The sequence below is a fragment of the Phodopus roborovskii genome, unplaced genomic scaffold, assembly GCF_943737965.1.
Source record: "Phodopus roborovskii unplaced genomic scaffold, PHOROB, whole genome shotgun sequence".
Taxonomy (NCBI): Eukaryota; Metazoa; Chordata; class Mammalia; order Rodentia; family Cricetidae; genus Phodopus; species Phodopus roborovskii.
This window is the reverse complement of record NW_026125322.1, coordinates 19,592-33,807: the sequence shown is the minus strand read 5'-3', so window position 1 is coordinate 33,807 and position 14,216 is coordinate 19,592. Positions and strand designations below refer to the sequence as shown.

The window sequence follows — 14,216 nt, the reverse complement described above, 5'->3', positions numbered from 1 at the left end:
CATAGGACCTAAGCAAATATTAACATTTATTTTTTATTGTCAGTAAATATTTGATGTACACTGTAAAAATAAAGAAAAAAATAACATAACATGAACATGAAAACACTTTTCTGGTTTGATTTATACACTGACTCTGTCATAGTGTCTGTAAATTATGAGTGATATAAAAATTTAAGTAGAAAGTTGATTCTCAGTGAGACTAGGAAAAGTGTAGGGTTTTATATACCTGATGCTATTAGAATGCCTACAGTTGTGACAGGTAGCTGTTAAGGGAAAAGCATATCCCTTTCTAGAGAAAGTACTAAGAAAATAACATCAAGAGAAGACTAGGTATAAGCCTGAGATAAGTTCAACAGAGTTCAGAATTATTTTGCAATAGTTGTAAAAAATGACTTGGGATTATGCTAGATTCCTGGGTATGCAATTTTAAAAATACAGTCAAAACTCCTTTGCAGCATTTGGGCAATAAGATTACCAAAAAAATTGAACACAGTCATGTTTACCACCCGTACCATGAACTCCCCAATTTATGAACATTCTGATATTTGGAATGGACTTGATTGAGCCAAGAACAGAGATAGAAAACTATGATATCAATGGATCACATTAAATCTCTTGGGTTTGAAGACTCTTGCTCAGCAGGAAACTAATCTTCATTAAGATATAGTAAATCCCATAGCCACTTGATGCACAAAATATTTATTTTATATTTTGTATTTAATAATTTCCAAAAATATATAATATTTAATTTTTATGTGTTTCAGTGAATTAAGTAACTAAAATATGCTACTATATTAATATCATATAACATCTTCTTTTACACCAAGGTTATGCCATGTCAAAGTTTAGTTCCATATTGGAAGCAGTAATTCAAGCCACACAAAGATCAGTAAACTTACTTGTTTGTTGTATAGTTTAGTTCATAAAGACAAAATGAAGGACAAAAGGTCATTTATAATTTTTCACCCTCACAATCATTTATTTGAAATGTTTCTATGCTACACTGTTAACTTTAAAATTGGATGCATTTCCACTCCTTACCCCCCCCCAGCATTAGGCATTGAACCCAGCACACTCCTTCTCTTTCTTAAGATTTGAAACCAGAATTGTGGTGTGTATGAAATAATATGTCTCATAAGATTTTGCCTGAGGAGATGTGATAAATGACAATTCACACCAAATACAACACCGACAACAGATTAAACGAGTGATGCCACTCAAATTTAGTTTGATGGCCCAGTGAGTTTGCTAAAGATGCTTATAAAAACATTGGTGATTGACTTAATCTGTGAATTCCCTGAATTCTGTCAGTTTCATTCCCAACCTCTTAAAATTCTGCCAGTTCAGAGGGCAATGCTACACAATAGCCTGTAGACTAGGAGCCAATTCCCATTGTCTCATTATGCTAACATGGCAGCTAGATGAGGTTGACATAGGAAAACAATTGTTGAATATCAACTCAAATTACTTTTCTGTATTCTCTGCTCTAGCACTAACTTGCTAGCTATATTTTTAATATTACTGATAATCAGATGGAACACAATGATCCTGAATTTGCATGATGTCTCTAATATAGAAACATGTGTGAGCATGTATAAAGTATCCAGATGTTTTTCCAGCTTACTAAATATATTTTATTCTAATATACCTTAATGAACTATATTTTTATTTTATAAACTTAATATAATATATTATGATGCAATTAATCATAACTATCTTCCTTAGTTATAAGATAAGCCCTAACCAATGAAGATAAGAAGGAATGCAACTAAAGTCAGAAACTTGTGTCCTAACATAAACTTTATAATAATGCTCCTACTTATTGTAGTTTCTTTATATATATATTTTTCTTATTTTACATATCAATCTCAGTTCCCTCTCCCTCCCTCTTTCCCATGCCCCCTGACCCCCCTCCCATCCTACCACCACCCCACTCCACAGGAAGGGTGATGCCTTCCAGGAGGGATCATCAAAATCTGTCAAGTCATTTGGAGTAGGGACTGGGCCCTCCCACCTACCTCTAGGCTAAGGGAATATCCCTCCATGGGGAATATTCTCCCAAAGTCCATTCCTGCACCAGGAATACATCCTGGTTCCACTGTCAGTGGTCCTTTAGACTGCCCAGGCCTTTTAACTGAGACCCACGTTCAGGGGGTCTGAGTCGGTCCAATGCTGGATTCCCAGCTATCAATCTGCTCCTCCTTACATACAGCTGTCTCTGTATGTTTCTGAAGCTGTGTCTTTACCCCATTTTCTTATCATTCCCCCTTCTCTGCAACTGGATTCCAGGAGTTCAGTTCAGTGTTTAGCTATGGGTGTCTGCTTTTGTTTCCATCAACTACTAGATGAAGGCTCTATGATGGCATATAAATTAGTTATCAATCTCATTTTTAGGGAAGGGCATTTAAGGTAGCCTTTCCATTGTCATTCTGATTGTTAGTTGGTGTCATCCTTGTAGGTCTCTGAACATTTCTCTTCAGTCAGTTTTCTCTTCAAACCTCCCTCTTATTATGGTATCTCTCTCTTTCTTAATCTCTCTCTCTGTCTGTCTCATCTATTCATCCCGCCGACTCAATATTCCTAGTCCCACATGTTCTCCTCTCCTTCCCTTCCCTTTCTCCTAACTCCCTCTCCACTCGCTGTCCCCCCAATATGCTTAGGAGGTCTTGTTTCTTTCCCCTTCTGTGAGAGACTTTGTATGAAACTCTTAGGTTCCTCCTTGTATCCTAATTTCTCTGGTGGTGTGAATTACAGGCTGGTGATTGTAGCTTCTTTATACTATAGCAATCACCTTTTGATTTCATACTTTTTTTATTAATTTATTTTATTATTTTTATTTTATATATTGAATCCATTTCCCTCTCCTTCCCTCCATTTCTCTTTCTCTCTCTCCCACCTTGACATGCAACTGACCACCCTCACCTCTGGAGAACTTATCCCTTTCCCTTTCTGTGAGGGACCTTATATGAATCTCTTAGAATCCTCCTTGTATACTAGTTCCTCTGGTGGTGTGAACTATAGGCTGGTGATCCTTTGCTCTATGTCTAAAATCCATATATGAGCAAGTACATATCATGTTCCTCTTTTTGTGACTGGGTTACCTCATTTAGGATTATTCCTTCAAGTTCTATCTACTTGCCTGTGAATCTCAAAATTCCATTGTTTTTTATCTGCATAGTAGTATTCCATTGTGTAATTGTGCCACATCTTCTTTATCCGTTCTTAGTGTAGTTGGGGCCAAGAGTAGAGAGGGACCTAGGAAAAATAGAAGGGGGAGGAGAGGAAATCACATGGGACTAGGAAGATTGAGTCAAGGGAGGAATAAAGGAGATAAGAGAGAAAGAGAGAGAGAGAGAGAGAGAGAGAGAGAGAGAGAGAGAGAGAGAGACCATAAAAGAGGGAGCCATTATAGGTTTGAGAAAAAAACTGAACCTAAGGAAATGTTCAGAGACCTACAAAACGGATCCCAACTAACAATTTTAGGAACAGATCTCAACTAACAATTTGAGGAACAGTGGAAAGGCTACCATAAATGCCCTTCCCTCATAATGAGATCAATGACTAACTTATCCACCATCATGGAGCCCTCATCTAGTAGCTGATGGCAACAGAAGCAGACAGCTAAACACTGATTAAACCAAATTGATTAGCAGATTATTATATTGTACCTTTTTCTTTCAAATGCTTTGGAAACTGTACTGAGAGCCTAGAAAGGACTTTGATCCATGAGCCAAAGAGTAAAATGGTTTCCTTTTGTTTTTCCAACCACTCAGAGTAGCTGTAATTCAGTCCGAGTTGGGTTCTTTTGCTTGAAAGAGTTAACTTTCACAACTGCCTGGTGCCCTTTGGAGATACCTCTTTTGTATTAGTGTAGGTAGATCTATAGATCCAAATTCCAGAGTTTTAACTTTAGAAAATTGACAGATAGTTTTACAAGCCATGTATGTGGGATACATTTCAACTGAAAATTCAGTGTGAAATACCTATATGATTTTTTTACTGCTTTTTTTCTATTTTTATTTTACATATTTATCCCAGTTCCCTCCCTTCCTTCCTCCCTCCATCTCTCCCTTTTTTCCTCTTTCCCCCCTCACATGCACCCTGACCACCCTCCCCTCCCATCTTCCCCATCCCACTCCACATGTAGGTTGATGTGGAGGGGTTGTCTAAATATGTCAAGTCATTTGAAGTAGGGACTAGGTTAAGGGAGTATCCCTCCATGGGGGATGTGCCCACAAGGTCCTTTTGTGTACCAGGAATACATCCTGGTTCCACTGTCTGTGGTCCCTTAGACTGCTCAGTCCTTTTAGCTGAGACCCATGTGCAGGAAGTCTGATTCAGTCCCATGCTGGATTCCCAGCTATCAGTCTGGGAGCCCATTAGCTCCTCCGTGTTCAGGTCAGCTGACTGTATATGTTTCTGCAGAGTGGTCTTGTCCTCCCTCTTTGCATTTGGATTCTAGTTCAGCTTAATGTTTAGTTGTGGGTGTTTGCTTCTGTTTCCATCAGGTACTAGATGAGGGCTCTATGATGGTGGATAAGTTAGTCGTTGATCTTATTATCAGGGAAGGACATTTATGGTAGAAATTCTACTGTTGCTCAAATTGTTAGTTGGAGTCAGTCTTGCAGGTCTCTGTACATTTCTTTAGGTTCAGTTTTCTCTTCAATCCTGTAATAGCTCCCTCTTTTATGTTCTCTCTCTCTCTCTCTTCTCTTGTATTAGTCCTTCATTTTAAAGAATATTGCATTCACTTACTATTATGTCTCCATGTCTTCAATAGTTTAGGGAGAGAATAATGATAGTAGTCTCTAGCAGCATAAACCTATTCTATAAGAAGTACTGAAATAATTTCACAAAGCATTAATTCTAAACCCTGGTATTTGAAGAGAACATGAATTTTTCACTTGACATAAGCCTAGACTTCACTGTAATGTTTCTTATTGCTTTTCATGTTAAATTGTGTTTAACCTAGTCCATTTACCTCTGATCTTTTGTTCCAGCCTTACTTTTTGTCAGATTATGAAGAAAATTAGAAGTATAGGAATTAATAGGCTGAAGTTCAAAGTGGCAATAAGAAAATGGGTCACAATACAGTTTGTCATTGGTGAGGAAAAAATCAACACATTTTTTTCACATGATTTAATCACAGATATGGGAAATTAAATAAATTTATAAATATTATAACACGATTAAATGTAATTAGTAAAGTCCAATGAAGCCAAGAAAGATAAATTAAAAGAAGTTTTTTTTTTTTTTGGTTTTTAAGTTTATTTTTTCTTTTTCTTTTTTTTTATTTTATATAACCAAGAACATTTCAATGAAAACAAACATTAATAGACAATATTTGGGAATTTGGGCATCCAAACTACTTCCTGCTGGTAAGGAGCGCTGTCATAGGGGAGTAGAAGATTTAGAAATCCTGGCTATAGTCTGTAAGGCTGCTTTGTCCAGCTGTTTTGAATGTAGGATCACCTAGTACTCTGTTTCAGGTGGTCTGGCTTGATCAAACCACATTAGTCTGGGAGGAATCCACATCTTTTCATTTTCTGTGGAAACAAAAATAGAAATCCTTTTCCCCAGTAACTTGTCCTTCAACTTAAATTTTGGAGTCAAAGCATTTTTTTTTAATTTAATTTATTATTTTACTTGTGATCCCAGTTCCCTCTCCTTCCATCCCTCCCTCCCTCCCTCCCTTCCTCCTTCCCTCCCTTTTACCCTCTCTGCCCTCTCACATGCACTCTAACCCTCCCCTCCCATACCCCTACCCCAATTCCATATGTTGGGGAATGCCATCCAGTTGGGGTCTTGTAGATCTGACATGTCATGTGAAGTAGTGAATAGGGCTTCTCTCCTGTCTCTAGATTAAGGCAGTTATCCCTCCATGGGGATGTGCTCCCAAAGTTCTTTTGTGCACCAGGCATACATCCTGGATCCACTCTCTGAGGTCCCTTAGACTGCTCAGACCTTCTGGCTGAGACCCATATTCAGGGGGCCTGAGTCAGTCCCATGCTGGCTTCCCAGCTATCAGTCTGGGGGCCTGTTAGATCCTCCTTGTTCAGGTAAGCTGTCTCTATATGTTTCTGCCGCCTGGTCTTGTCCTCTCCATCTGCATCTGGGTTCTACTTTGACTCAGTGTTTATGTATGGGTTTTTGCTCCTGTTTCCAACAGGCATTAGTTAAGGGATCCATGGAGAAGTTAGTTGTTGATCTCACTATCCAGGAAGGGCATTTATGATAGCCTTTCCAGGGAAGCTCAAATTGTTATTTGGCAACAGTCTTGTCTTCTCTAGACCTTTCTTTGTATTCAATTTTATCTTCAAACCAATATTTGCTCCCTCTTTTATGTTTTCTCTCTCTCTCTGTGTATATATATATATATATATATATATATATATATATATATATATATATACATATATATTCCTGTCTTCTATTCATAACTAGGTTCAATCTTCCTGTCCTGGTTGCACATATTTTCCTTTCCTCACCCTCATTTTCTCCTACTTCTCTCTCCATTTGCTGTACCCCCCACGACTTCCCCTGAGCTCTGGGGGACTTGTCCCCTTCCCGGTTCTGTGAGGACTTTATATGGATCTCTTAGAATACACCTTGTATCCTAGTTCCTCTGGTGGTGTGAATTATAGGCTGGTGATCATTTGATCTAGGTCTAAAATCCATATATGAGTGAGTACATACTGTGTTGCTTTTTTTGTGACTGGGTTACCTCATTCAGGATGGTTTCTTCAAGTGCCATCCACTTGCCTGCGAATTTCAAGATACCATAATTTTTTTCTGCAGAGTAGTATTCCATTGTGTAGATGTGCCACATCTTCATTAACCATTCTTCAATTGAGGGGCATCTAGGTTGCTTCCAGTTTCTTGCTATTTCAAATAGTGCTGCTATGAACATAGTTGAACAGATGTCTTTGTTGCATGGATGTGAATCCTTTGGGTATATGGCTAAGAGGGGGATTGCTGGGTCCTGTGGTAAACTAATTCCCATTTTCCTGAGAAACCGCCATACTGATCTCCAAAATGGCTGTATGAATTTGCACTCCCACCAGCAGTGGAGGAGTGTTCCCCTTTCTCCACATCCTCTCCAACATGAGTCATCATTGGTGTTTCTAATTTTAGCCATTCTGGCAGGGGTAAGATGGTATCTCAAAGTCGTTTTGATTTGCATTTCCCTGATAGCTAAAGATGTGGAGCATTTTCTTAAGTGTCTTTCAGCCTTTTTGATTTCCTCTATTGAGAAATCTTTCTTCAGTTCTGTACCCCATTTTTTAATAGTGTTATTTGGTGTTTTGTTGACTATTTTCTTGAGTTCTTTGTATATTTTGGAGATCAGCCCTTTGTCGGATACATGATTAGTGAAAATCTTTTCCCAGTCTGTGGGCTGCTGTTTGGTCTTCTCCACTGTGTCCTTTGCCTTACAGAAGCTTCTAAGTTTGAAGAGGTCCCATTTATTAGTTGTTTCTCTCAGTGTGTGTGCCCCTGGATCTTCAAAGTATGACCTGAAAATTGTCTGGATTTCCTCTGTGTCCGTTATTATGTTCACCTTTTCATTTCTGATTTTGTTAATTTGCATGCTTTGTCTCTGCTGTTTCATTAATTTAGATAAAGGTTTGTCTCTTGTTGATTTTCTCAAAAAACGAACTCTTTGTTGCATTGGTATTTTTTGTATTGTTTTCCTGGTTTCTATTTTGTTGATTTCAGCCCTCAAGTTGATTATTTCCTGGCGTCTACTCCTACGGGGTGAGTTCGCTTCTCTTTGTTCTAAGGCTTTCAGTTGCACTGTTAATTCTCTTATGTGACTATCCTCTGTTTTCTTCATATGGGCACTTAGTGCAATGAACTTCCCTCGTAGCACTGCTTTCAAGGTGTCCCATAAGTTCTGATATGTTTTGTCCTCATTCTTGTTGGATATTAGAAAATCCTTAATTTCTTTATTTCTTCTTTGACCCAGGAGTGGTGCAATTGCACATTGTTCAGTTTCCATGAGTTTGCAGGTTTTCTGCTATTTGTGTTGTTGTTGAATTCCAATTTTAAAGCATGGTGGTCCGATAAGATACAAGGGACTATTCCTATTCTCTTGTATCTGTTGAGGTTTGTTATGCCACCTAGTATGTGGTTGATTTTAGAGAAGGTTCCATGTGGAGCAGAGAAGAAGGTATAGTCTTTTGTCTTTGGATGGAATGTTCTATAGATGTCTGTTAACCCCAGTTGAGACATAACCTCTGTTAATTCTTTTGTTTCTTTGTTGAGTTTCTGAGTTGTGGTTCTGTCTAGTGTTGAGAGTTATGTATTGAAGTCTCCCACTATAAGTGTGTGAGGTTTTATATGAGCTTTGAGTTTTAGTAGTGTTTCTTTTACGAATGTGGGTAACTTTGTATTAGGGGCATAAATGTTCAGAACTGAGACTTTGTGTTGATGGATTTCTCCTGCAATGAATATGAAATGACCATCTTCATCTCTTTTGATTAATTTTGGTTTGAAGTCTAACTTGTTAGATATTAGGATAGTTATGCCTGCTTGCTTCTTATTTCCATTTGATTGGAAAATCTTTTCCCAACCCTTTACCCTGAGATAATGTCTATCTTTGAAGCTTAGATGTGTTTCTTGTATGCAGCAGAAGGATGGATTCTGTCTTCGTATTCATTCTGTTAGCCTGTGTCTTTTTATAGGTGAGTTAAGACCATTAATGTTGAGGGTGAGTAAGGACCATTGATTGTTGATGCTTGTTTGATTTAGGTTTGTTGTTGGCAGTGTTATTGTGAATATAATTAGTTCTGCTTTCCCTTGGTTTCTGGTGTAGTTGGATTATCTGTTGCCTACATTTTTGTGGGCATAGTTACCTTCCTCTGGTTGGAGTTTTCCTTCCAATACATTCTGTAGGGCTGGATTTGTAGATACATATTGGGAAAATCTGGTTTTGTCATTAAATATCTTGTTCTCTCCATCTATATTGATTGAGAGTTTTGCTGGATATAGTAGCCTAGGCTGGCATCCGTGTTCTCTTGATACTTTTAGAGCATCTATCGAGGACCTTCTGGACATGAGGGTTTCCATGGAGAAGTCAGGTGTAATTTTGATAGATCTGCCTTTATATGTTACCTGTCATTTTTCCTTCACTGCTCTTAATATTCTTTCTTTATTCTGTATGCTAGGTGTTTTAATTATTATATGTCGAGGGGTCTTTTTTCTTTTGTCCAGCTTATTTGGGGTTCGGTATGCTTCTTGTACTTTCATGGGAATGTCCTTCTCCAGATTTGGAAAAGTTTTCCTTGATGATTTTGTTGAATATGTTTTCAGCACCTTTGAGCTTGGCTTCCTCACCTTCCTCTATGCCTATTATTCTTAGGTTTGGCCTTTTCATGGTGTCCCACATTTCCTGGATGTTTTGTGTTAAGGATTTGTTGGATTTATGATTTTCTTTGGTCAATGAATCTAATTCTTCTAGTTTATCTTCTGCGCCTGAGATTCTCTCTTCCATCACTTGAATTCTGTTGGTTATGCTTGGGTCTGTAGTTGCCGATTTTTTGCCCAATTTTTCTATTTCCAGCATTCCTTCAGTTTGTGTTGCCTTTATTTTCTCTATTTTAGTTTTCAAGTCTTGAACTGTTTCCTTCACCTGCTTAATTGTTTTTTCTTGGCTTTCTGTACTTTCCTTAAGGAATTTGTTCATTTCTTCCACTTTTTTGTTTGTTTTTTCCTCCATTTCTTTAAGGGATTTTCTCACATCTTCTTTGAGGGCCTCTATCATTTTTATGATGGTAATTTTTAAGTTGTTCCCTTCTGCTTCCTCTGCTTTGTTGTTGTGTTCCGTTCTAATTGGTGTAGATTCTCTAGATTCTGATGGTGCCATGCTTGTCTTTCTTTTGTTAGGTGTTTTCTTGTATTGCCTTCCTCCCATAGCTTCTTCCAGTAGGTGTTGGTGTGGTCTCCCCTTCTCTCTATGGTACTTCCCCGGTGGGCTTAATGTGGGTCAGAGATATAATATCTGTAGCTCTGTGTGGTCCAAGCTGTCTAGGAGTTCTCTCCACAGACAGGGACCCAAGGATGGGGTCAGGGCTGAGGATCCAGTAGAAGATGCCACGAGCCAACAGCTCTAGCCAATGGCTGGCAGAAGAAGACAGAGGCTGAGCTGAAACTTGGGAAGGTTTTGCAGGATAGTCAGATCTCACTGGAAACTGGAACTCTCCAGCTGAGGCCTCTTTCTTTTGCAGAGGCCCGGATTTGGGGGTCAAGAATATTGCCAGCAGGATCTCAGAGTGGACCTGCAGAGATAGGTGGATCTCTGGGGAGGGGCCTGGGACTGCAGCAGAGGACTGGAGGTGGGGTCAGAGACCAAGCAGGTGGAAATTATGGGTGGTCCTGTGTGGATAGGCAGGTCTCCTTTGTTCAGAGTTGCTTGGAGAAATCTTAGAAGTAGAGTGGACTTTTGGCTCCACCCTCTGTCCCAGTGCTCATACAGAGCAGCAGGAAAGTGGGCAGGGTAGGGCACGGGGGGGGGGCAGGATTGCTTTGGGGAATGAGTGGGGGTGTATCAGAGCTCCAAGGGCCCCCTCTCCAAGGGGACAGGACACAGGAGCAGCAGAATCAGAGGCCAACCCAGGGTGTTCGGGGTGGGGTGGTCAAAAGAATTTTATTGTAACATGTGTCTAAAAGGAAAATTAAAATATAAGAATGTATTCATGGTGATGAAAGCAAGAATCAAAAAAAAATTATTAGGTTCAGTTAGCTCTAGAAATATTTGTCCATTGTTTTACAATGATACAATTCATACAGACTTGTTTAGACTCATAAAGTGACTAAAGTCTAGGATGATGATATACTCTAGTTCATGAAAGGCTTCGTGAGACAAGGTCAGAGTACCTCCTGCCCTTCTCCAATGCAGCATCAAGCTAGATACTCTTCCTCACCATGCTTTGCTCCATGGTAGTCAGTGTCTCTTCCCTTTCATCCCTATCCATCTCTACAAACCATTTCACATGTCACTTGACATGAACATGAAAGCAGTCATGCTGACTAGTTATTGTCCCACTACACACACCAGGAAAGGAAACACAGTATGAAATGTTTTGTATGTATAAGTGATATATAAAAGCTGGAAACATAAGCCATTCTCACTTCAACTTTAGAATTTTCTTTTCGACATTGCAACTGCACCAGGGAATAGTGAATACTCACTTTAAACTGTCAACCTACCATTGATTATTGTCTGTTTCTATAATTGCAAGTGAACATCTGTCTTCTTTATTCAAAATTGTCTCAAATTACAATTACAATACTCACTCAGTTCTTGGTAGCTTCTTATATATTGGTCTAATTTTAGGCAACTGGGAGAGTATAGCACATTGGGATAAAAAAAAAAGAAGAAAGAAAAAGAAAAAACAAGGTCCTATTTGGAACACTGACACATAATACCACCATTACCCTTCATGTGGAATTTTAATTTTCAAAGCACAATTTCTTCATTTGTAAAATTAGACCAAACTTATCTGTTCTGTTTTTCTTACATAAGTTCTTTTTTGTTGTTGTTGTTAGCCAAAGTTATAATTAAAGAAGAAGCCTCTAGAGACATTATAATTCAAGATAATATTGTCATCTTATCTTAGCCAAGTAATCTACTCACTGTGCCTGATATGATGTAATATGCTATGAAGTTAGAAGACTAAATATAAACCATGTATGATCAATGTCTCATAAAGAACACATAATACTGATAATTATTATCTTTTATTTGACTCATCCTTTCTTCATTGTTTCTCTTAGGACCACTGAGGTTCCTTTCCCAGACAGAATCTATAACAGCCTTCATGGGAGATACGGTGTTACTCAAATGTGAAGTCATTGGAGAACCCATGCCAACAATACACTGGCAGAAAAATCAACAAGACCTCTTCCCAGTTCCAGGAGACTCCCGCGTGGTGGTCTTGCCTTCTGGAGCATTGCAAATCAGCCGCCTTCAACCAGGGGACATTGGAGTCTACCGTTGCACAGCTCGGAACCCAGCCAGCACAAGAATGGGAAATGAAGCAGAAGTTAGAATTTTATCAGGTATTTAAATACTTACCTTATTCTCCACAATAAAATTGCCTAGAAGTGATCATATGTTTTTCTCTGGACACATATTTTCTAAGGGCTACAGATTCTCTATTGCAATGAGTTTCTATTAATATTATTTCTTCTTTAGTTTTGCTAATGTGCTATATGAGATTATAACAGCTGTTCTTGTTTCTGTACACCACTAATTATATAGAGAGAGCATTTCCAATAGTAGAGAGTAAACCTAGGGCTTCAGACATCTTGAGTAAAGGTTCTATCATTGATGTGAATCCGTGCCCACTTCTTACATGTTAAATTTGGAGATAGGGTCTCACTAAATTACCTAGGATAGCCTTTTACTCACTCTAAAGCCCAGACAATCCTTGAAATTGGGAAGTTCTTGACTCATCCTCTCAAATATCAAAGTACAGCTTCTTCCATAACCCAGTCAAGGTCAATTTCCAGGTATGTTTATAAGGGATTATCTAATTGTAACTAACTTCAACTTTAAACTTATTCAAATTAATGGAATATATTTCAGGTCATAAATATCAATGAATAACTGGATTCTACTAAATTCTCATTTAAATAATCAAGTAATTGTGATAGTTTCAGTTTATAAATACTTCAGCCCATATCGTTTTTGCTAATGCCTACATAACAACCATTGGCTATAAAAGCAAAAGTTAATGAAAAAATTCCTGGAAAGAAAATACATAAAGCAAATAGATTATACTGTGAACCACACATGTCAGAATGCTCTTTCCCTATGTATGAGAGAAATAACATTTGCTTCTCTTGAAGATCAAGGAATGTCTAACTATGGGATCTTTATATCAAGAAAGAAGAGTTAAGGAGCAAGAGGAGGTGGACACTTCTGAGAAAACATCACAGATTCTGTGAGACAGCATTAGAAAACAGAGAAAGGGGTGGTTGGAGGGACAAATGAGGAGGAAGGAACTTAAACTGGGAAATGAGACAGGTAGAAAGCATCATGCTGATTGGGCTGAGAACTGACTGAAAACTGCTCCTATGGTAACATCATGAGGGATGGAGTGACCTCTGGGCTCTGACAAAAGCTGGGAAGTGGGACCTGAACAGAGATAGGAAAGCGGCCATGTTATATCTTTATGAAGCCTATATAAGAGAAGACAGTTATTATAGATAACATCAATAGAGGCTTTCCCATGATATTTCATCTTTTCCAGGTGAAAATAATCATTTCTTTCAAAATCAGGAAATTAAGTAACTAAGTTAATTTGATGATTAATGATTTAAGACCCAAAAATTGGGTTTTTCCTTATGAATAATTATGTTTTTAAAGGAGTAAATTAGCAGTAAGCTAATTTACTTTTTTGAAATATCAGCTGAAACACTGTGATGTTTCAAAACATCATGTGCAAAGGACACTATATTATGGGTTAAGGCAGTCTGCCATTGTGGTTGTAAAATTAATTTTATCCGTGGTTCATCACATTTGAATGCTAAGGCTCCCACTGGCCTGCAGAATTATATATGTGCTTTGAGCCATAGGTTGACCCTGAAAGAATTCTTATTTCAGAATTCTTAATGATCTAAATGAATTAGTCAGCTGATACTTCTATCTACTGTTTATTCATTGAACTATACTCAGTTGATGCTGGGTCCTCTACAGACCCAGAGCTATGAACATTCTGTGGCTGGCTGAAATGAGTTTTTTGTTATGTTATAAAATTTTATTTCAAATAAAATATGGACAGTTTTTAATATTTACCTTCTTTGTAACCTTAGAACAGATAATTTTACAATTTCATTTATCATTAATAAGACAATTCTTGTTCATCATTATATTTGATTAAATATTTCTTTTAATTCAAAATTAATTACAGGTTTTCATTAAAATAATCTTAATTTACACAAGACTCAGAAATATTTTTTGTTTTCAATTATGTATAAATTTTATATTTACACTATTGTAAGATTTGTAAAAATGCTCAGTAATATCATGTTCCAAAAGAAGAAATATGTGTTATACAAAAAGCACACACAAAAATCCTCTATTAAGTGGTTATAGTGTTACAAATCTAAGCCCGAAACATGGGAAGGTGATTAGGGAGGCCTGCATGCTTCAGCCAACTTGGACTACACAATGAGCAGCTGGCCAGCCAGAGCTATATAGCTGTATAGAC

General features: G+C 37.9%; 1 protein-coding gene across 1 annotated transcript in view; it reads left to right on the top strand.

The window, feature by feature from the left end:
* The window catches only part of LOC127213823 (netrin receptor DCC-like), a gene marked incomplete at its 3' end in the record, with an annotated part of 148,513 nt that overhangs the window by 118,704 nt on the left and 15,593 nt on the right, over positions 1-14,216 (top strand). The window contains exon 2 of the mRNA XM_051174275.1: positions 11,776-12,060. Coding sequence (XP_051030232.1) covers positions 11,776-12,060 — 285 coding nt within the window. The remainder of the gene's footprint in view (positions 1-11,775; positions 12,061-14,216) is intronic.